Source organism: Mustela putorius, unplaced genomic scaffold (genome assembly GCF_011764305.1).
Source record: "Mustela putorius furo isolate JIRA1106 unplaced genomic scaffold, ASM1176430v1.1 tig00000460_pilon_pilon_pilon, whole genome shotgun sequence".
Classification (NCBI taxonomy): domain Eukaryota; kingdom Metazoa; phylum Chordata; class Mammalia; order Carnivora; family Mustelidae; genus Mustela; species Mustela putorius.
Genome location: NW_025421389.1, coordinates 21,476,232 through 21,496,657, shown reverse-complemented (window position 1 = coordinate 21,496,657; position 20,426 = coordinate 21,476,232). Strand labels below are relative to the sequence as shown.

Sequence of the window (20,426 nt, the reverse complement as noted above, 5' to 3'; positions counted from 1 at the left end):
GATTGAAAGAACTAGGCATGGAGCGACTTGAAGCTCTGCCTGCTGACCCTCCCCTCTCTACCTCCAGCCCTCCCCCAGGCTCTACCCATGCCAGGGCCCTCCTGGATCATTAGATATGCAGAAGAAAAAAAAAAAAAAGAAAGAAAAAACCTCTGGGAGGCCTTGGAGCCGCACCTGCCAGGGCAGGATTTGCTCCTGCCCCGGAAATGCAGACAAAACCATTCTGGAAGCCACATTCCCACTGCAGGCGTCCCAGCTGGCTCCCTGGGAAGGAGGAGCATTCCAGCTGCCCTGAATGTTTGCTCCCCAAGCAGTACTCCACAACTTCCCTCTGCGACCACCGTGCCCGCCTTCCCAATGAAGCGGCCTTAGCAATGTTAGAATAAGCAGCCCAGGGGCCCTGCCCTCATCTCTCAGAGACCACAACCCCCCTCCAGAGCTGGAAGTCCCATCATACCTCTCCTATCAGTTGCTGCTTCTCCCACTACTGACCACAGCCCCAAGCACCCAGCTTCCTCCACTCTGAGGGCACATGCCCCAGAAATCTAGGGTTGGCCCTGGATCCCCATTGCCCGAGTGCCCCCACTCGTCAACCCTCTTCATCCTGCAGCACAAGAGGGACAACCCACACCCCAGGCTTGTCTGCCTTAGGGTGTCTTGGCCCATCACCACTCATCTTAGCCCAACAGCAAGCTCCAGGCTGCCTTAGCAGGTGAGCTCAGCCCTGAGCCCCCGTAGGCCTCAAGCTCAGAGGCAGGAGAGAAGCACTACCCAAAACATCAGTCCTTCTTCCTGCTCCTGCCCCACCCCCATGCCAAGCCAGGAAAAAGTGCCTGAGGAGAGGCTACTAGCACAGAGAGGGCCAGGCTCTTGGCCTGGCTAGGTCAGCATGCAAATCTGTATGCAAATCATATGCAAATCTAGGGCCTGCCCTTGGGTTCCTGGCACTCTGCCATCTCTGCTGCCTGTGGCTCACCCCATTCAGGCACCTGGGTCCTGGCCAGATCTACCGGGGCAGGGGCTGAGAAAGCACTTTGGGAGCAGGGGGCTCTGCCTCTTGACTGCTTCAAATGTCTCCAAGAAACACCTCTTCAAGATCATGTAGGAGGTAAGAATCTCTCAGCCTGGTATCCCCACCCCTGAAAAAAAGCTCTCTGAACATCACCCTCCCCTTGAATTCAACCACAAATAAAATCCACCTTCCCCAGGCTGATTAGGGGATGGAGCAAGGGACAGAGATGGAGTTCCTGAAGACACCGAGACGACAAGCGGGGCTTGAGGTCTGCACCCCTCTATCGAAGGCCAGCGGTCCTAGAGGTGCTCTAGGGTAGACTACCACCCTGCATCTGAGGGCTCCCAGGCTCTTTGGGGGGCTTGTTTAGCAAAGCTCTGCTGGGCAAAACGGCCCTTTCCTTGCCCACCTCCTCCCGGTTCCTCAATCTAAGAAAAACAAGCCTCTCCAGCCGGTCTCCCGGGATCTGCTCAACTTAACCGCTGCCTTTGGGTCAACTGCTTACTTGCTTTTTGTTTCTAATTGAGCTCCCCATTCTGCTGCCGAGATATATTAAAGGCAGCTGACTTTGATGCCCAGAAACACGAAGCATCTGATAGGTCTGTCGGGCATGATGGCAATTCCATTCTCCGGCATGTTTTTCCAGCAACCGGGGCCTCTCTGCCTAGCTGCCCCCTCCTCGGGCTCACAGGGCCTTCACCTGCTTCCCCGAAGTTGTGTCTGCTGTTTCAAGATTTTCAAAACACCTTCCCCCAGCGTCTCCCCACACAACCCCCCCCCCACTTCTAATTAGACACCGAACAGAGTGTTAGAGATTTTCTTAATGGCTTGACGAAGCCTTTTAATTCGGTCTTCTCGAGAAGAACCATGAGTCCCCGTCCGAGAGGCTGGGGTGGGAAATGGGGGAAAAAAAAAAAAAAAATCAATGCAACCCATTATTTAGGCTTTTAGAAAACGGGAATTTTAGTGCCGGGGAAGCTTGTTCTTTTACACAGTAAAAATGCAAATGTAGGCAACACAGATGCTGGCCCGCTGGATGGAACAACGGAGAGCGCCTCACTGGGGTTCATCTGGCTGCCCGAACCCAGATTTGTTTTGACTATAATAAGGCAGCTATTGGAGACTCAATAACGGATTATTAAAACACCTTCCCGGTTCAGTTCTGGGGAATCGGTCTGAGCTCAGGCTTCATCAAAAAAAGGTATTTCGATAGGAATGGAAATAACAGAAGCTTAAAACACATTCAATAACCGCTTAATTCCATCCAGAGGACGCTCTATCCCATCTTGTTCTCTCTCTCTCTCTCTCTCTCTCTCTCTCTCTCTGCCTCCTCCCGCTCCTCACAGATGGACGTACAAATTATTGCAAGAGGATATTGTTTTCTGTAACAGGCTCGAACACTCACATTTACATTTTCCTTGGTGCCGTGGGGGTGACTGGCAAGGAGAGAGAAAATACACCAAACCCCATCGTCCCTGCGCTGCCCGCACCCCATCTCTCCCAGCCGCCTCTCTATCGGCCCCCACCGCCGCGCCACCCCAAGCAGAACAAGCCCCGGGGACCAGCCTGGCACCTAAGACCCAATTAAGGCACGAAGGAAAAGAAAGGCCTGTCTGGCGAGTAGCCCTGGCGCCCGACACAGATGCTGGAGCCTCCCGATGGCAGGGCCGCAAAGGCCACCACGGATCCAGCTCACCTGACACCTCCAGCCTCCCCTCGGGGCCCAGGGCCAGTGGCAACTTCCTTCTCAAGTTGGGAAGGGTTTTTGCTCCTCAGCCTGTCCTGTGGCCTTCTGGGCCTTTCTCCACCTGTCCCCACAACCCCCATCTGCTTCCTCCCTATCAAATAGCTGGGACTTCATTTATTAATGCCAGGCTTCTGGAAGGGGGAGGGCTGCGTCCTTCAGGTGCTTGCTAAGGGACAGCCACTCCTAGGGAATGGGCTACTCTGAACGAAGTGGGGGGCTGTGGGGAGTGCAAGGTTGAGGACAAAGCTGGGCAAGAGTGTGCAGGAGCTCCATCCTGTGCTTTCTCGCCTGAAAAAATGGAAAGGGGGTGGGGGGGGCGGAGAGAGAACTAGCGAGAGAGAAAGCTGCCGCTCCTCACCTTATGTATTTTTAATATTAATGTAATTAAAGCTGCAAGCAGAGCCAGCCTGCGGGGGCGGAGGGAGGCAGGAAGAGCCTGGGGAGAGGGAGACTGGGGTTTAGTGCGGGGTAGTTTTGAACCGGAGACGGCTTCTTGCTCCGCTAAAGTGGGAGGAGAGGGTGCTGAGCAGGGGACAAGGGGTTAACCAACCTAGACCAGCCTTGGCCTGTCACCCAGTGGGCCCCATCAGGCCTGAGAAACTCAACTACTTTGTCCACGCCACCTCTCGCCCCGCACCCCGATCTCTAGGCAAACCCCAGCAGTATCTTGGCCTTCAGTCTGGCCTTAACCAGGCGGTATTTACAAATAAAATAAAGGTGACCCTCCCCCCGCCCCAGCCCGCCCCCAAGCTGGGAGATACTGCAGTCAGCTCTGGCAGGTTGCAGACTCCAGACCCCTGAGGGCCTCCTCAAGGGAAAAACGAGACCCCTCCCGGACTGCCAACCCTCCACTGGATTGCCCTTCCCCCATCGCCTAGGGGTCGAGAGCTGGAGCTCAGTCAGGGCCACCGGCGGGGCAAGGTGGGGGGGAAGAAGCCGCCCCCAGGGCGCGAAGGAGAAAAGTTAGAGGGCTGAACAGGTAAAGCTGAGCTGGCACGAGAGCGTGAGTGCTCCGCTGCGCAAGGGCGCGGAGTTCGGCCGCCTCATCTCCCGCCATCTGCGCGCCCCGGGGCACGTCCTCTGTGATAGCCTGGAAGCCCGAAAGCCAGCGACAGCCTGGTCCCGACTCAGTGCCCAGGTGACTCTGGTCGTAAATGTCTGTCCCCTTCCAACCCCCAGTCCCGGCTACCTCGAGGATCAGGTGCGCGGCGCCCCAGCAGCAGGTCTGGACATGCCGGACACCTGGACCCACCCCTAGCAACGCCTTCTCTCCGGGGAAAGCGACACGCCTCCCCCCACAAACTGAAGACTGTCCCCATGTCCAGCTGACCCGGCGCTGAAGCGGAGTCTCGCACCTTGGGGCGCGCTGCCCGAGGTGGCCCCGGGGCGGCACAGCCAAGCCGGGGCTAGTGCCCGGGGCAGGGGGTGAGACAGGGTTGGGGGCAAGGCGACCTCTGGGTCTGGAGAACAAACTTGCCATTCGAGGGACCCCAGCTCTCGGAAGCCCCCGCTCTCCCCGCCCGCATCCAGCCAAGGCGCGGGTGAGCGCCATGCGGTGCGGCGCAGGGGGTCCGAGGCGGCGGAGGAGCGCAGGGCGGCGGAGGAGGAGTACGCCTCGGAGTCCGAGGCCCGAATATACGAGGACTCCGGGGAGAACAGTCACGGCCTGAGGACCCCGCCACTCGGAGGGCACCCCGGGGTCCCAGCGCCACCAAGCCGCAGGAAGCGGGCAAGGGGCTGGGGGAGGGGTCCGGGGCAGAGCTGCGGCCCAGCCGGGGGCTGGGAGACGAGGGGTTCCTCCACCACCACCCCTGCGGGCGCGCCCCAAAACGGCAGGCGCGGGTGACCGGCCGAGCGGTCCAGGGCACACTCTCACCTGACCTCTCTGCGAGTGCCCGCCCCGCCCCCGCTGCGCCCCACCCGGCCCCAGGACCGACCGAGGTCTGTCCCCCCCGGCACCTGGAGCCCGCCGGGCACCCCGCCTCGCCTCTCCCCGCGCGCGCCCCGGCTCCGCCGCCCCCGCCGCCCTGCCGCCCGCGCGGGTCTCACCTTTGTGTAAAGAGTCCAGGAGCAGGAGGAAAGTTACCAGCCACATGCCATAAAGAGGCCCTATTCTCCGGGGAGGTGGTCCTGTGGCCGGCCGTGCGGCAGCGCCTCTCCCCCGCTCAGCGCGCTCCCAGCCGCCCGCACTCCGCGCCCCGCTCTTTCTGCTCCTCAGCCCAGCGCTCGGCGGCGGCGGCTCCTCCCTCCTCGGCTCCCTGGCTCCTGTCATCCGCGGGGCTGGGCTAGGCGGCCGCTCTCCCCGCCCCCCCGCGGCACCCCGGGTGCCGAGCGCCAGCGCGAGCCCGGAGCCCAGCCGGCCCCCAGCCCCACGAGCCCAGGGACAGGGCCGGGGGTTGGGACCATCCGGCCGTGGCCTGGGTTCGCCGTCCAAAAAGCGAGGGGTCCCTGCCGCCCGCCGGCTCCGAGCCTGTGGTCACACACAGACATGTGTCATACATGTGCCAAGAGCCCGCCATGCTCGGGCCAAGGAGGCCCTGTGTCTCTCGGCCGGCTCGGTCACCTGGGGCCAATGCTTCCTGCCTCTTTCTGACTCAGTTTACTGACTCCGTTTCTGACTCCCAATGAAATCCAGACTGAGAGTCTTTGGGGCCCCCCGGAGCTACTCCCCACCTCAAAGCTCAAAGCTGCGTGCCCTGCCACCCCCCCCCCCAGTTCTGCAAGCCTACCTTCTGGGGAGCCTCAGAGGAGTCGGGCCACCCTCAGGCCCGGGGCCCAATTGTCTTTAGCCCTTGGCACCTGATGCTGATTTAAACAATTATTTACAATAAACAGTTTAATGACTGCTCTACCTTGCGGGTCTTCCTCCTTTACCTTCACCTAACCCCCCCCCCCCCCGCCCCCTCTGCTTTCTCGCCAAGCAGAAATTGGTTTATTCCTTATACCAATCTGCATCAAGTTGGCATGGAATTGAACAGGACTCCAGGGAGGGCATCTCAGTTACAAAATGAGGGCTGAGGACCTGGTGTGTGCCAGGCACCGGGTTTGGCCCCAGTGAACAAAAGCACAGGGGTCAGGTCTGCTGTGACAAAGGTTGCTATGGTTAGAAAGCTCCCCTTAGGTGGGTAATTCCAGAATAACAGCCCTCCCAGGAAGCAGAGAAGGAGTCCACAGGAGCCTGGAGAACGGACTAGGAGTCAGGATGGGACCTTTTCTTGTGAAGACTAATGCAGGCAACCTCAGCTGCTCTGGTCATTTGGCTTGGCGTGCTTCAACCCATTTCCTTGGGGTGTGCACGGAGAAGGGGGACGTGGGGGAGCGGGAGAGGTAGAGAGGCTGCTATTGGCTTCACCTGACAGAGGAAAAATTTTACTTCCTCCAAATGTCTTACCTAAGTTCAGACCAAAGAAGTAGGACTCCTCACTCCCAGTTTTGCCAAGATACCTGCAGACATCTTAGCTAAAATTTTCATTGAAGTATACATTTCCTTTTTTTAGTGTTAAAATATACATAACAAATTGACCATTGTAATCATTTTTTTTAAATATTTTATTTATTTATTTGACAGAGATCACAAGTAGGCAGAGAGGCAGACAGAGAGAGAGGGGGAAGCAGGCTCTTCGCTGAGCAGAGAGCCTTATATGGGACTCGATCCCAGGACCCTGAGATCATGACCTGAGCCGAAGGCAGAGGCTTAACCCACTGAGCCACCCAGGCGCCCCTGTAATCATTTTTGAGTATACGGTTCAGTGGCCTCGGGTACCTTCCCCATCTTGTACCACTCTCTGCTTCCAGAACTCTTCCATCATGCAGACAGAAACTTTGTGTGCACTAAGCTACAAGTTCCCATTCTCCCCTCCCCCAACCCGTGGTAATCACCAATTTTCTGTCTCTGAATTTGCCTATATGGGTACCTCACATAAGTGGAATCATAACATAGTCATCCTTTTGTGTCTGGCTTATTTCACTTACCATGACGTCTTCAAAGTTCATCCATGTTGTAGCCTGTGCATTTCCTTCCTTTTCCTGGCTGAATAATATTCCATTGCATGCATAGACACCCCTCCCCCCTTCTGATTATCCATTTATTTGTCAACGGACATCAGGATTGTTTCCACCTTATGCCTATGGTGAATAATGCTGCAGTGAACACGGGTGTGCAAATACCTCTTTGAGACCCTGCTTTCAACCCTTCTGCATTTATACCTGGTAGTGGAATGGCTGAATCATACAGTCATTGTTTTTTTAACTTTTGGAGGAACTGCCCTGTACATTCACTTTTTCCATAGCATGCTTTAAGAATTTAAAGGACTCTCACCTGCAATCACTCTTCATAAACTTCACACTCTGCTTTGAAGCTTTATCAGCCCCTTTGAAACAGGTGAGAAAAATCGAAACTTAGCTTGTTCAAGGTCACTCAGTTTGTATCCCAAGCAGGCCTCGAACCTACATCTCCTGACTCAGGAGCAGACTCCTCCCTGGTGCTCAGCTTCATGACGCTGTCACCCCTCTGATAGTGGATGCTTTTTCACTAGGGATTTCACCCTGTAAACATAGCGGCGGGGGGGGGGGCGGGGGGGGTGAGGGGGTGGGTGGTAAGACTGCAACAGGTGTTTGAGATGACCCAGCCCCACAACCGAAGCCAGGCAGTGACAGAGCCCCGATGAAAGGGGCTGCCATCTGCTGGAAGGGGACAGGTCCCAAGTGGGCCCAGGGCTGCCCAGAGCGACTTACGCCCCACATGCTGGAAGGAGAGAAGGGGATCCTCCTTCTGTCATTTACCTGAAGAATGTCCTATAACCTGGATGTCCCTTCTATGCTGGTTATACCTGCCAGCCTTTAACTGTGCGTAGAGGGCCAAGTGTCACCTGCAGGAGGAGGCCATTCACTGTGTCCACTCTAGTCTGGCTGTCCCCTAAAAAGGAGGCGTGGCTGCGGGAATGGGGTGGGCAGGTGGGGAGCACGGATTCGGTATTGCTCTCTAGCACCCGGAAGCTTTATAATGTCATGGTCGGAGGTGTGGCTTTGGAGTCAGAGCTGAGTTCCCAGCGCATGCCCAGCCACGGTTCCCTCACCTGGAAAGTGGGGACTGGCCCCAGCATCTACCTCAGGGAGCTGTTGCAAGGAGGGAGTAAGACAAACCCGGCGGCCCCCACGTCGTAAGCCCCTATCACTATTGTTCCTGGCTCTGCTCAGCAGTGGGGGAGAGAATCGCTTGACTGGGGAGATGTTGGGATGACAGCCTGTACCCCACACTGTGACATGGCCAGAGGTCATAGAAACATGGAAGGAAAGCACATTCGAGGCTGGAAGGGTGTGGGGAGACCGCCAGCAAGGGAAGAACCAGTCTCTAGCTTTTGTCCCTTTTTAGCATTTAGGAAGATCTCTTTGGGAATGACAGCCTGGCTCAAATGTGTTCAGAAGTCCCATCTTCACTGGAAGTGTACCCAGGAACTAGCTTGGCAGAGTCAGCAAAAATCCTAGCAAGGGGAGTCCAAGAAAAAAGCAAACCCTGGGGACGGAGAGTAGGCAGCTCGTCTCACCCACGCTCACCTTGAACCCTGGGGTTCTCCTCCCATAACTGAGAGTTTGGAAGAGCTATTTTTTTTTTCATTCTGATAAAAGGGACGACGCCTTCACCATCCCCAATTAAATGGAAGCCCTCACACCCACACACAAATGTAGGTACACCGAAGTGAGAACAAACACAGTTGTCCAGGCAAACATTCATGTGTACAGGTAAACGTAAACACTTAACGGCAAGCACACCTGTGCTCAAATGCAATTTGAACATAATCCAAGAATTCTGCATTGGCACCTATGCCGATGCCTTTAATTTTATTTTTTACAAATGCCTGAAATGCGTGGGATTCATTTCCAGTAAGGACACCCCACCCATTTAAAAACGGTGATTAATTTCAATATTTGTTACATCAGGATACTGGGTGATCACGTGGTGTGTGTGTGTGTGTGTGTGTGTGTTTTACCAGAGCTAGCTGGAGAAGCGCCCCATATTGGGCTCCCTGCTCAGTGGGAAGCCTGCTTCTTCCTCCCCTCTCCCCCTTCCCCTCTGCTTGTAGTCCCTCTCTCCACATCTCTCTGTCAAATAAATAAATAAAATCTTTTTAAAAAAAGGCATATCATTATTTTAGCAAAACCTTCATATGTGCTCTGAAGTTCTTTAAGAACTTGATTGTAAATAGGGTTTTTTTAAATAAAAGAAATCAACACCGAACCAGGTCAGTGTTAAAAACTTCACTTTGGGGGGCGCCTGGGTGGCTCATGTGTTAAGCCGCTGCCTTCGGCTCAGGTCATGATCTCAGGGTCCTGGGATCAAGCCCCACATCGGGCTCTCTGCTCAGCCTCTCTCTCTCTCTCTGCCTGCCTCTCTGCCTACTTGTGATCTCTCTCTGTCAAATAAACAAATAAAATCTTAAAAATAAAAAATAAAAACTTCACTTTGGGGGTTATATAGCTAATTCAGGATTGACCTTCTTAGTATTAATTCACTGACTGGAGGAGAAAAAACAAATAAGGATTCCCCCCCCCCTTTTTTTTTTGCAATTGTTTTAATGTTATAGGAAAAGTCCTGGACTGTGAATCAGAAATCCTGGGTTCTAATCTCCTCTCTGTCCCCTTAGTCAGCTTGTGGGATTAGTTTACCCTTTCGGGCTTCCGATTTCTCCCAAATGGGTTGAGCTAGACTGACGACCAAGGTCCCTTCCTAACACAGAGATGAGGTGAGCACAGATATGCACGTCCCCCACTCCTACCCTGTGCAGGGAGGTGCGTGCCTGTCCACAAACATGTGCAGGCAAAGAAACATACACAATTCATACCCAGATACTCAGAAGCCAACACCAAAAAAGTCCACAAAATAAAGTTTTTCCTTCAAATGCATGCACGTATTTCTAAAATATTTCCATCTTCTTGAGATTCTTGAGATGAATCATTGCAATTCACAAGTAATAAAACCTACATAAGAAGGTAGTGTATGGGGACGCCTGGGTGGCTCAGTTGGTTAAGCAGCTGCCTTCAGCTCAGGTCATGATCCCAGCGTCCTGGGATCGAGTCCCACATCAGGCTCCTTGCTTGGCGGGGAGCCTGCTTCTGCCTGTGCTCGCTCCCCCCCCCCTCTGATACATAAATAAAATATTTAAAAAAAAAAAAAAAGAAGAAGAAGAAGGTAGTGTATGTCCTTAAATTACCCAGGCTTTCCTTAAACCCAAATTCTAGGTGCCTATCCAGGGGAATATCTAGGTATGTTACACCACTCACTCTCTCAACATTTTAGATTGTAACATCATAGTTCTAAGCTCACTGGAACAAAGGGCTCAAAGCCCAGAGCCTTCTCCCCCACAGATGGGGTCTCCGGGGTTCCATTGCCCTTGTACAGGTCACTGTCTCTGGTGGATGGATGGCAGGGGGCTGCAGAAACGCCCAGCAAGGCTGGAGTCCCCCCCTAAAAAACCACGGTCTCCCTCCTGCTGCTCCCTCTCAGCTCACAACCCCCAGACTTGCTGAGAAGCCAACCCAGAGGGGCTCCCTGAAGTCCAGATTCTGAGGAGCTGAAGTTCATGGTCACACTTCTCTCTGGGGGTCAGGGTGGGTGGGAGGAAACCAAACTAAGAGAAAATGAAGGAAGAAAATTCTGTGAGTTGGAACTAACTTTGCTGACTCCCCAAGTTGATCTTACTTCCTTCTGGCCCACAAGACACTCACAAATGGGTTCACCAAACCGTATTTGAGCACCTTCCATCCCGGAAAGCCAGCTGGGCCCTTCACTCCTCCTGTCTTGAGGTTACAATGCCCCTTCTCCACCTGCGTGAGCCTCCTTTTTTTTTTTTTTTTTTTTTTTTTTTTTAAGATTTTATGTATTCAGCAAAGAGAAAGCAAGAGAGGGAACATAAGCAGAGGGAGTGGGAGAGGGAGAAGCAGGCTTCCTGCTTTCCCGCTGAGCAGGGCGCCAGAGGCGGGGCTTGAACCCAGGACTCTGGGATCAGGACCTGAGCCTAAGGCAGACACTTAACCAACAGAGCCACCCAGGCGCCCCTCCCCTTCTTTTTTTTTTTTTTTTTTTTTTTAAGATTTTATTTATTTGACAGAAAGAGAAACTGCATGAGCCTTCTTCTGCAGCAGGGCCTGGCTAGGCCTCACAGCTCTCCCGGCCCAGCCTCTGGCTCGGCTTGTCCCAGTCGCCAGCACGGCCTGCAGCTTTCCTCTATTCACTCCATGCTGTGGCTCTTCCTGCGCGTGCCTGACTCGTCTCCTCTTCTAGACACAGGCTCCTGACTCTGGATTTGCCCCTGCAGAGCCCAGCCTGGTGCCTGCTCCTAGGGACCCTCAGTAAATGCCGACTGAAGGCCCAGATGAGCCCGTCCTTTTAGAGTTACAGATATCGGAGTACGCCATCATGGGTCATGCCTTCCAGAAGTAGGTCCTTCCCCTGGAATCAAAGCCTTCAACTTCGCGGTTCTTGTCTTGGAGTTTCCAGCCTGGAAGGGGAGCCTGTGGCAGGGCAGCTGAGCCTACAGGACCACGGACATGGACGCTGGTCTCCACGGACATCTGCCTACTCGCCGTCGCCATCAAGCTGGGCTTCTGGGATCCAAAAGCTTCAGTTTGCTCTCATTTCAGATCCTGGCCAAAAAGTAGACAGATTGGCCCAGAACGGTCTTGCTCAATCTACAGAGAGGTCTGGGATCTCCCAGAGGCAGATCTACAGGGAGGCCAACACCACCCCGAGCTCTGGGGTCCCACAGGGCCCCAGGCTCGCGCTCAGGTGGTCAGGCGGTGTTGGTGATCTGGTAGAACACTACAGTTTCAGTGTAATCCGTCATGATTGCTCCTTTCTCCCACTTGGACTTTTGTGGATCTCATGTGCATTTGGGAGCTCTGACTCAGGATCTCCCCACGTGAGTGAGCGATGGAGCCATCAGACTTGGGATTGGTGAGGTACATTTCCCAGGTCCCCAGGCACCGCCATGGAGCCATCCTGGGGTGGAAAATGGCTTCCCCGGGTACTCCCACTGCCCCTGGGGCCACTTGGCTCTGTCATCCCCCAGGGGGCAGGGTTCGAGCTGGGTGACAAAACAACCACAGCTAAGATCCCTGCACTAGAGGCACGTGTGTGCCTCCTAAAGGAGCAAAAAGGGCAAAATGATTAGCGGAGCCAGAAGCTAGTCTGTGTAAAATTATGATAAGTAATATTAAAAAAAAAAAAAGCGGTATGGAGGTATGTCGGGCAGTTAACACCAACATTATTTGCCCCGGTTTTGTGATGTTTGTGGTATTGGTGAGTTGTTTCAAGACTGGTACTCTGTTGCAATTTTTTTTATTGTTCTCAAGAAATAATTGCATTTGTGCCTAATTTGGGGTTCCGTAATCTTATCCTGTTTCCCTTCAAGAAGTCCCACCAAGTGGTCTAAGCTTCGGGTCCCTGACACTGGAACCCATCCCAGGAGCTCCCCATGGACCACACGGAGGCAGCGGAGCTGGGCCTAGAACCAGGCTTTCTGGACTCTGGCCTAGAGCTCTTCCCACCAGAATCCTTTGCCTCAGAGACATAAGACGATAATTCGTGTGTTTCTCCAGTGCCATGCACACAGAAGGTCCTCAAAAACACATGGCTTCCCGAGGAGACGGTCCTGCATGGTGAAGCGGAAGTCAAGGCTGGCCCTGGGGCATGACTTCGACTCGAGGAAAGTCCTCTTCCTGGGAAATCTGGCCGTTTCACCACAGCCCCGACCTGTCAGTCCACAAAGCAGAGCATCCGAGGGATGGAAGACAGGGATGGAAGGTTTGCTGCCAAATCCCCTCTGTGCCCTCCCTGTGGACACTATCCTTCCTGTCACCCTGAGGGGGGGCATCAGCAAGAAGGACTGAGCGATCCCTCACCGCCCGAGAGCCGTGGGAGACACCATGAGCCCCTGCAGACGATCCGAACAGGATCGGAGGTCAGAGTCACAGAGCCGGTCCGGAATGGCAAAGGTGAACAAGGACATTGTGTGGGGACAGCAGGCTACCTCAGTCCAACAGCCTTAGACACGGCAAAGGGTCAGGAGCGCCTCAGAGCTCACCTCTCCCAGGCCTGTCTCATACCCACGGGCTCTCCTTACACCACCAGACACGTGCGAATGCAGTCCCTGCTTGAATGCTTCCAGGGACAAGGGACTCCCTCCCTCCACACAAGCCCGTGCTCATCTTACCACCCGAGACCACATACACACTCTTTTCTTTATCAAACCTGATCTGAACTAACCTTCCAGGGTTCACAGGGTGTACCCAATCTCTGCCTGATGACAGCTTTCCCAACACTTGAGAACAGCCACCCCAGGCTCCCCGCAAGCGTTCCTCTCGCCAGGCTAAATACTCCAGTCTGTCAACCTCCTCTTTTCCGACATCATTTCCAGACCCTTCACTCTCAGGATTTCCCTTTTTACACACACTCAACTTCGACCGCAGCTCTCTTAAAATCAGAGTGGACGCGACACTTCAGATGAAGTGTGAGCGGCCCCCAGGACAGGCGCTATCGCCCCCCCGGGGAGGTCTCTGAATTACTCTTTACGGTCACCCGAGGCTACACCGGCCTCTCTGGCTGCCACGCTGAAAGCTGGGCCTCTGTGCCTTGAACCACAGCTGCGCCGCCCTCCCCAGGCCTGCCACCCTGGTGTGCAGGATCTGGGAAGGTGAGCGTGATTAGACACAGTTGTTGAGTGTTGGGGGCTTGAAATACCTCGTGGGTATTTCACACCCACTGGGTAAGGCTATCCCCGCCCCTGCAGCCTCACTCCTCCCCAGAGAGGGGGCGGGCTTCAGCTGAGAACACGGGAACATTGAGCCAAAGGTCCCATCTTCAGGTCATATGGCTTGAGAGCTCCGTATCTTTATTAAACTTGACTTTATTATTTTGGGGGGGGCAGGGGGAGAGGGAAAAAGAGTCTCACGCAGATTCCCCTTTGAGCACAGAACCCCATGCAGGGCTCGATCCCAGGACCGCAAGATCGTGACCTGAGCCCAAATCAAGAGCTGGCACTTAACTGACTGAGCCCCCTGGGTGCCCATTAATTTGACTTTATTTTAAACCAGCTGAAAAGTCAAACAGATCGAACACACTGCGTTCCCCAAGTGTGCCATGAGAAGGAAACAGGTCACATGCGAAAACTAAATTAAGGTCAAATAGATGCGGAAAACAGTGGAACCACCCAAGGTAAAAAGGTGCCCAGAGCCTTGGAAACACTAACGGGCATGGAAAACCTCCAAGTGACGGATACAGGAGGAGGTATTTGGAGATCGGTTTCCCACATCTCCTGGTCTAAAAATTCTGTCCTTTCACTGGCCACCGCCCACAGTGTGTCCGTCTATTTATTCTTTCAGCAACGTTGTGCCCAGTCCACATGCAGCAGCTCCCAGCGTTCCCAGAAACCCCAGCATGGAACCACTGCCCTGGGGGAGCTCGGGCTCCAGGGTGCGGTTGAGGGGGCGACCTGCAGAGAGCACAGAGGGAGGTCCATGTGCCGGGTCAAAGGGTCAGAGTGAGAAGGGGCCTGGAGAGCATCTACCACCAGCATTTTGTGTCTCAAAGGAGGAAATGGTGGCCAGGAGGATAAAGGACATTCCTGGCCGCATGGCCAGAGGGCTCGGATGGGGCTTAGCTCCTGGGCTCCTGACTCCCAGGTCTGCACTCTGCCTACCATTCTGTTCATGGCCCCCATCATGCGGATTGGGCTGGAGGACTTCTAACTCTCTTCTAGGGCTGAGATTTGATCAGTCTGTAAAAAGAACTTCTTTCTTTCTTTCTTTCTTTCTTTCTTTCTTTATTCATTTGACACAGAGAGAGAGATCACAAGTAGGCAGAGAGGCAGGCAGAGAGAGAGAGGGAGAAGCAGGCTCCCTGCTGAGCAGAGAGCCTGATGCGGGGCTCGATCCCAGGACCCTGGCTTCATGACCTGAGCTGAAGTCAGAGACTTTAACCCACTGAGCCACCCAGGCACCCCTAAAAAGAGCTTCTTAAGATCAGAGAAAGGGGTAGCCAGAAAAAACCCAGGCAGGACGTGGGTGGGCTTACAGCCCGCATGATGGGAAGTTGGGAAGACCCTGGACAGGCCCAGCTGGAGGAAGAGGGGTCTCCCTGTGGGGTTTCCACCCATCTGAGACACCCAACACAAGGGGGCCGGGGTGGTGTCTTCCCAGACTCACTGCTTAGAACCTTGGAGCTGAGCTGAATCGGTCAGTTGCTTGTCCGAGCCAGCCGAGGTAGCTCTTCCTTTTGGTAAACTAGAACCAGAGCCATGAACTCCCGATAGTAATGGCTATAACTGAACACTTGCTGTGGGTCCAGCACTATGCTAAGTACTGTACACGCATCATCTCAGTTCACCCTCAGAATAATTCCATAAGACCGGTATAATTTTTATCATCCCCACTTTACAGATAGTGAAACTGAGCCAGAGAGAAATGAAGTGAATTGTCCAACGCACCCAGCTGGTGAACATCAAATGCCCAAGCCTCGAGCTGGACAGTCTGATCTCAGAGGCCTCGTCCTGTTTCATCGTCATTGGTTGGTCGTGTTTCTGCTGCCACATTTTTAAAAAGGTTTTAATATAGAAAATTTCATATCCAAAGGAGAGAGAATAGTATAATGAATTGCCACATACCCATCTTCTCGCTGCTACAATTGTTGACTCGTGGCCAATCTTGTTTCATTTTTATTCCCATACTCCCCCCACCACCCGCCTGCCACCACTTCCCATCACCAAGGATTTTTTTGAAGCAAATTGCATGCATTATATAATTTCATCTGTGGATCCTTTAGCATGCATCTCTAAAAAAATAAGGCCGAATCCTCATTCTCAATCACTCCACCGCGTGTGTTCTGACTGAGAAGTAGCTCCGGCCAGGTACCCCTCAGCCTCTCTACATACACATACACACATACACACACACACACACACACACACACGATTTCAGGCTAGCCACTGCCTAAAACAGCTGAACATGCACCCTCTGGGCACAGAAGCAACCAGCTCACCGGGCAGCCAGTCCCAAAGTCCTCACCCCACAGCTTGGCCAAACGGCCTCTCTGGCCCTCCTCAGGGTGTCTTATGACAGCCGAAGCCCCTGCCAGCAGTCTAGCTCCTTTGGAGATGGAAAACAGCTGGACGTGGCAGTCTCCTGCCTAGTGGGGTTGTTGCCACAAGAACAAGTCTTTCTCAGCCAGCCTGGACCTGGCCCCCAACCCTGGCCCTTTCCTTAAATCCAGTCAATTCTCCACCCTGCCCGGTCTAAGAGCAAGAGATATGGAGAAGATGTAGCTGAAGCACCTGGATTCAGTCCGCAGTCAGAGATTCACGGTGCCTCTCATGATCAGGCCTCACTTCCCTCATCTGTAAAATGGGATCAAAACACTTACCTGGCAGAGTGGCTGTGAATGTCCGAAGAGATGGGGGAAGGGGTGCCTGGCTGGCTCCGTCAGAAGAGTGGGCGGCTGTTGATCTCAGGGTCATGGGTTCGAGCCCTACATGGGTGTAGGTGTATTTATTTTATAAATAAATAAATAAAACTTTTTTAAAGATTTAAAAAATTTAAAAAGGGATGGGCAAGTTTTATCTGTGGGTTTGTTTGGCTAGGGAAGGATGCAGTACCTGCTAAGGCCAGCAGGTGTCACCCAAAGACCAGCACCTAAAATACCGTGGGGTGAAACTGGTGGGGGTCTACTCCACTGAGAGGATTATCTTTCTAGTATTAAAGCCAGTTGGACTTGGGGGAAGTGGGAAAAAGTTTAGCATGTGGGATTTCTCCTTAGAAAAGCCAGTCTGGGGGCGCCTGGGTAGCTCAGTGGGTTAAGTCTCTGCCTTCGACTGGGGTCATGATCTCAGGGTCCTGGGATCAAGCCCTGCATCCGGCTCTCTGCTCAGCGGGGAGCCTGCTTCCCTTCCTCTCTGCCTGCCTCTCTGCCTACTTGTGATTTCTTTCCCTCTGTCAAATAAGTAACTAAAATCTTTAAATTTAAAAAAAAAAAAAAAGCCAGTCTGGTTGTACCCAGAGTTCAAACGTGAAACTGTGCCACCTTTCAAGCAGCTCATAGGAAGGCCCCACAGTGAGACAGGCATCAAGAACCCCATTTTACAAATGAGGAAACTGAGGCTTCAAGGAGCAAGTGACTTGCTAAAGGTGATACAGCCACTGAGTGATGGATGATGTCCTCTTAGCCCGTCTCCTGTACACATGTGTGTGCACACGCACACACAGGTGGCGCAGGGAAGACAGAGAAATCCCAGGCTACAGAACCAGGGATCAATATTCTGCACGTCCCAGGGAACGTGTGTGGGCAGACTGGTATGGGACTAACGACTGGCCCCTGGGAAACACCAACCAGAAGAATCTTTAATGGGTTTAGGTTCTGTGGTTTCAATAACAACTTCCACTTAAGCTTGTCGAAATGCCTAACACAGTGCCTGGCACATCATCTGATGTTCAAATACTTCACTCTTTTGCTGAATGAATGACTGAAAAGGTAGGCCCGTCCCCCGCCTCCGGGAAAGCCCTAGTTGACCTTTGCTTGATCCCTCAAACCCATGCTCTGGGTTCACAGGTCCTTATGGCTGCTTTATACACATGATCTCGTTCACTCTTTAATGAGCGGAGTACCGCAATGCCCACTTTACAGAAGACGAAGGGGAGGTTCCGACATATGAAGGGGCTCGCCCAGTGCTGCCCAGCTAGGCAGTGGCAGAGGTGAGCTTTGAACCCATCTCTGCTTTTCTACCTCCAGCCCCTCTTGGCTGCACTCCTCCTGCTCGATAACATTTTCACTGCACGGTTTGAGAGGAGGGAAAATTTCAGATTTAGGAGCGAGTGAGTCTTCCTGAACTGCCTGGAATTACCTCACATCTGGGGAGAGGGGACATCAGCAGCTGGTCCAGACACCCCAGGGCCAGGAGAAATCCTGCCTCAGCAGGAGCTCCAGGGAAGGGAGGAGGATCCCAGTCGGGCAGGCCAGAGTCTGGCCCATTCCCACGAGAGGGCACTCGGGGAAGGACAGGAGCCTGCCTCCCCCATCTCAGTCTTGCCTCTGGGGGGTGGGTCTGCTCTCTGGAGGCGCATCGGCTGCCTTCTCTCCCTCACCGCCCCTCAGGGCAGTCTCCAGCACCCTGTGGACCCCTCACCGGCAAGCCTCTGCCCAGGGAGTCTGGTTATCTGCCTCCCCCTAGTGCCACAGGAGGGGGTGGGACTCGTCAGGACTCAGGGACCCGGTCCAGGCTGCCCACCCTGCCGGCCCCGCTGTCACACCAGGCGAGGCTTCCCAGGTGGAGCTGTAGTCTGGGCTCACCCTCCGCCCCCCCTGTTTCCGTGTTGGCCTCTGAGAGCCACTGGAAGGGGTGAAGCAATGACGGCCTTCCACCCAGGTTCTGGCTCTCCCTTGAGGGGCCGGGCTCCAGACAGGGGCCTGCAGAGTGGCGGGGAGGAGCCAGCCCGTCCAGGTCTCCCGGATGCGGGGGCCAAACTCTTGCGCCCTCTGCTGGGTCCCTCCCAGCCTCCTGGCCTGCTGGGCGCCCATACAAACCTTCTCCCTCACACACACACACCACACACAGAAGGGAAACCTATAATCAAGACACAAACCCTCCGCTGGTCTCAAAGGACCTGGGGAGCGCACAGGCTGGTGGTGGCCCCGGGGGTGGGAGCTTCTGGAGAATGGGCCATGCCAGGTCTACGTGGTGCTCAGGAGGGTCTGGGACTGGGACCTCTGCTTGCACCAGCCTCCCCTTGGGGCCTGGCCTGTCTGAGGGTGGGACTCGAGGGTCCCTGCCTCTTGGTCCTCCTGAAGTGTCCTGAGAAAACCCCACTGAAGAACAAACATGAAAGCAGTAAAGGACAGGGGCTGAGGTGCCTGGAGGGGTCCAGGAAGAGGCCGCAGCTTCAAATGCTAGAGCCTTGGGACACTCAGCAAATGGCCTCGGCTTGTCACAGCCTGGTCAGGAGCAAGGAACCACCACGGGTTAGAAATTGTCTCTCCACTGGGGAAAGTGAGGCTCAGGAGGGACTGGCCCACAGTCCCAAGTAGGACACCGTTACAGAAGCCAGGGCTCAAAGCCAAGCTGGCTGATTCCAAAGTCTATGATCTTTACCATAATGCCAAGGAAGAAAATGCAGACCATCCCCGGGACAGGTCCCCAGGATGGCATCCTGAGTGAGCACACATGCACCACCCGTCCAGATGGGGACACCCAGCAGCCCTCCTTGTCCATTGGGAGGTGGAGGGGGGCAGCTGTGGGCCATCACTCATTCATTCAACAAAGGCTTACTGAGCACCTACTATGTGCCAGGCACAGGCTGGGCTCTGGAGGTTGGTCAGGGACCCCTCAGAGAGGGGCAGTAGGGTAGGCAGACACGAGGGGATGGTCAGGATTTGGGGAGATGGGGGAGGCTCCCCTAGCAGGTCTCCAAGGGTGCTGGGGAGAGCCAGGCAGGAAGGGTCCCTCAGTAGCCGAGGCCCAGCTGAGCCTATTCCACTGCCACCCTGGGCAGGTGTGTAAGGGCTGAGGCCACTCCCTGATGATGTTATTAGCTGTATCGGGAGCATATGGTCCGTGGACATGAGACCTGAAATATTATTTACTTCAGGGCAGAGGACACTCACTGACTCCCATGCAAGCTGGGTCTAGCACGACTCTTCCTGATTGATAGGCCTTTCAGGAAACAAAGACCACAAGAGAATTCAACATGCTCCTGGCTCGGGGCCAAGCCAGCCTCCTCTCCTATGCTTTGTCGAGTGTGTCTTTTTGTCTGCCTTCACCACTCGCAGGTGCCTCTGCCTGTGTTTGTGGTGTGTGTGTGTGTGTGTGTGTGTGCGCGCGCACTCACACGCATGCACACACACCCTGCTTTTTCCGAGCCCGGCTCTCCCGGGGGCAGGAAGGAACAAGAGATCTGCTACAGCTTCCCCACAGAACTTTTTCCCTCAGTCCCTTGACTTGGAAGCCAATGTCTGGTATTTTTTGCCAAGCTCAGAGACAGACTAGGGCCTTCTCAAGGTCACACAGCAGGCCAAGGGCAAGGCTGCCGGTGAGGCCAGTTCTCCCTCTTTCCCTGCTCTAGCTACACGGGACCGTGGGGGGTGTCCTGGCCCACAAACTGCTGCCCCAGCTCGGAACTTCCACCTTTTCTCCCCTTCCTCTGCCACGCTCACCTGGGGAATTCCTTCTAGTGACACCAAAGAAGCCCTTTGGGGAAGTGACAGAATTTCTTGGAAAGGGAACCAAAGTTTAGAGCTCTAGGGGCAAACAGCAACCAGGAGAACCTGGGAGCTTCTGGGGGTTGGGGGAGCAGGACTGAGGGAGGTCACACAGGGTGGGAACAGGCAGGCCAAACAACTGGAAACATAGGTGCCAAATCAGAGCTGCCCCCCACCCCCCACCCCAGGCAGCTCCTTCCAGGCACCAAGCCCATTCACAGCTGCGGAGACAACCCCTCGTTCAGGTCTCCCCCGCCACTCCCCTAGCCCCTCCAGTGTCGAGGCCGAAGCCCTGGGCACCCAGGTTCCAAGTTCTAAGTAGGCTGGCTTCCCAAGTACTGGGTGGCTCAACGTGAAGGGTCTCCAGGCTGGGAGGGGGGCGCACAGGCAGAGCCTGGGCTTTCTTCCCTTGGCTGGGCCACGCCGGGCTC

The 20,426-nt window shown here is 54.5% G+C and overlaps 1 protein-coding gene across 1 annotated transcript in view; it reads right to left on the bottom strand.

The window, feature by feature from the left end:
- DSCAML1 (DS cell adhesion molecule like 1) overlaps positions 1 to 5,011 on the bottom strand; it is a 338,141-nt gene extending 333,130 nt beyond the window's left edge. Inside the window, exon 1 of the mRNA XM_045080488.1 lies at positions 4,809 to 5,011. Coding sequence (XP_044936423.1) covers positions 4,809 to 4,854 — 46 coding nt within the window. The 5' untranslated portion in view covers positions 4,855 to 5,011. The remainder of the gene's footprint in view (positions 1 to 4,808) is intronic.
- Positions 5,012 to 20,426: the final 15,415 nt, after the last annotated feature.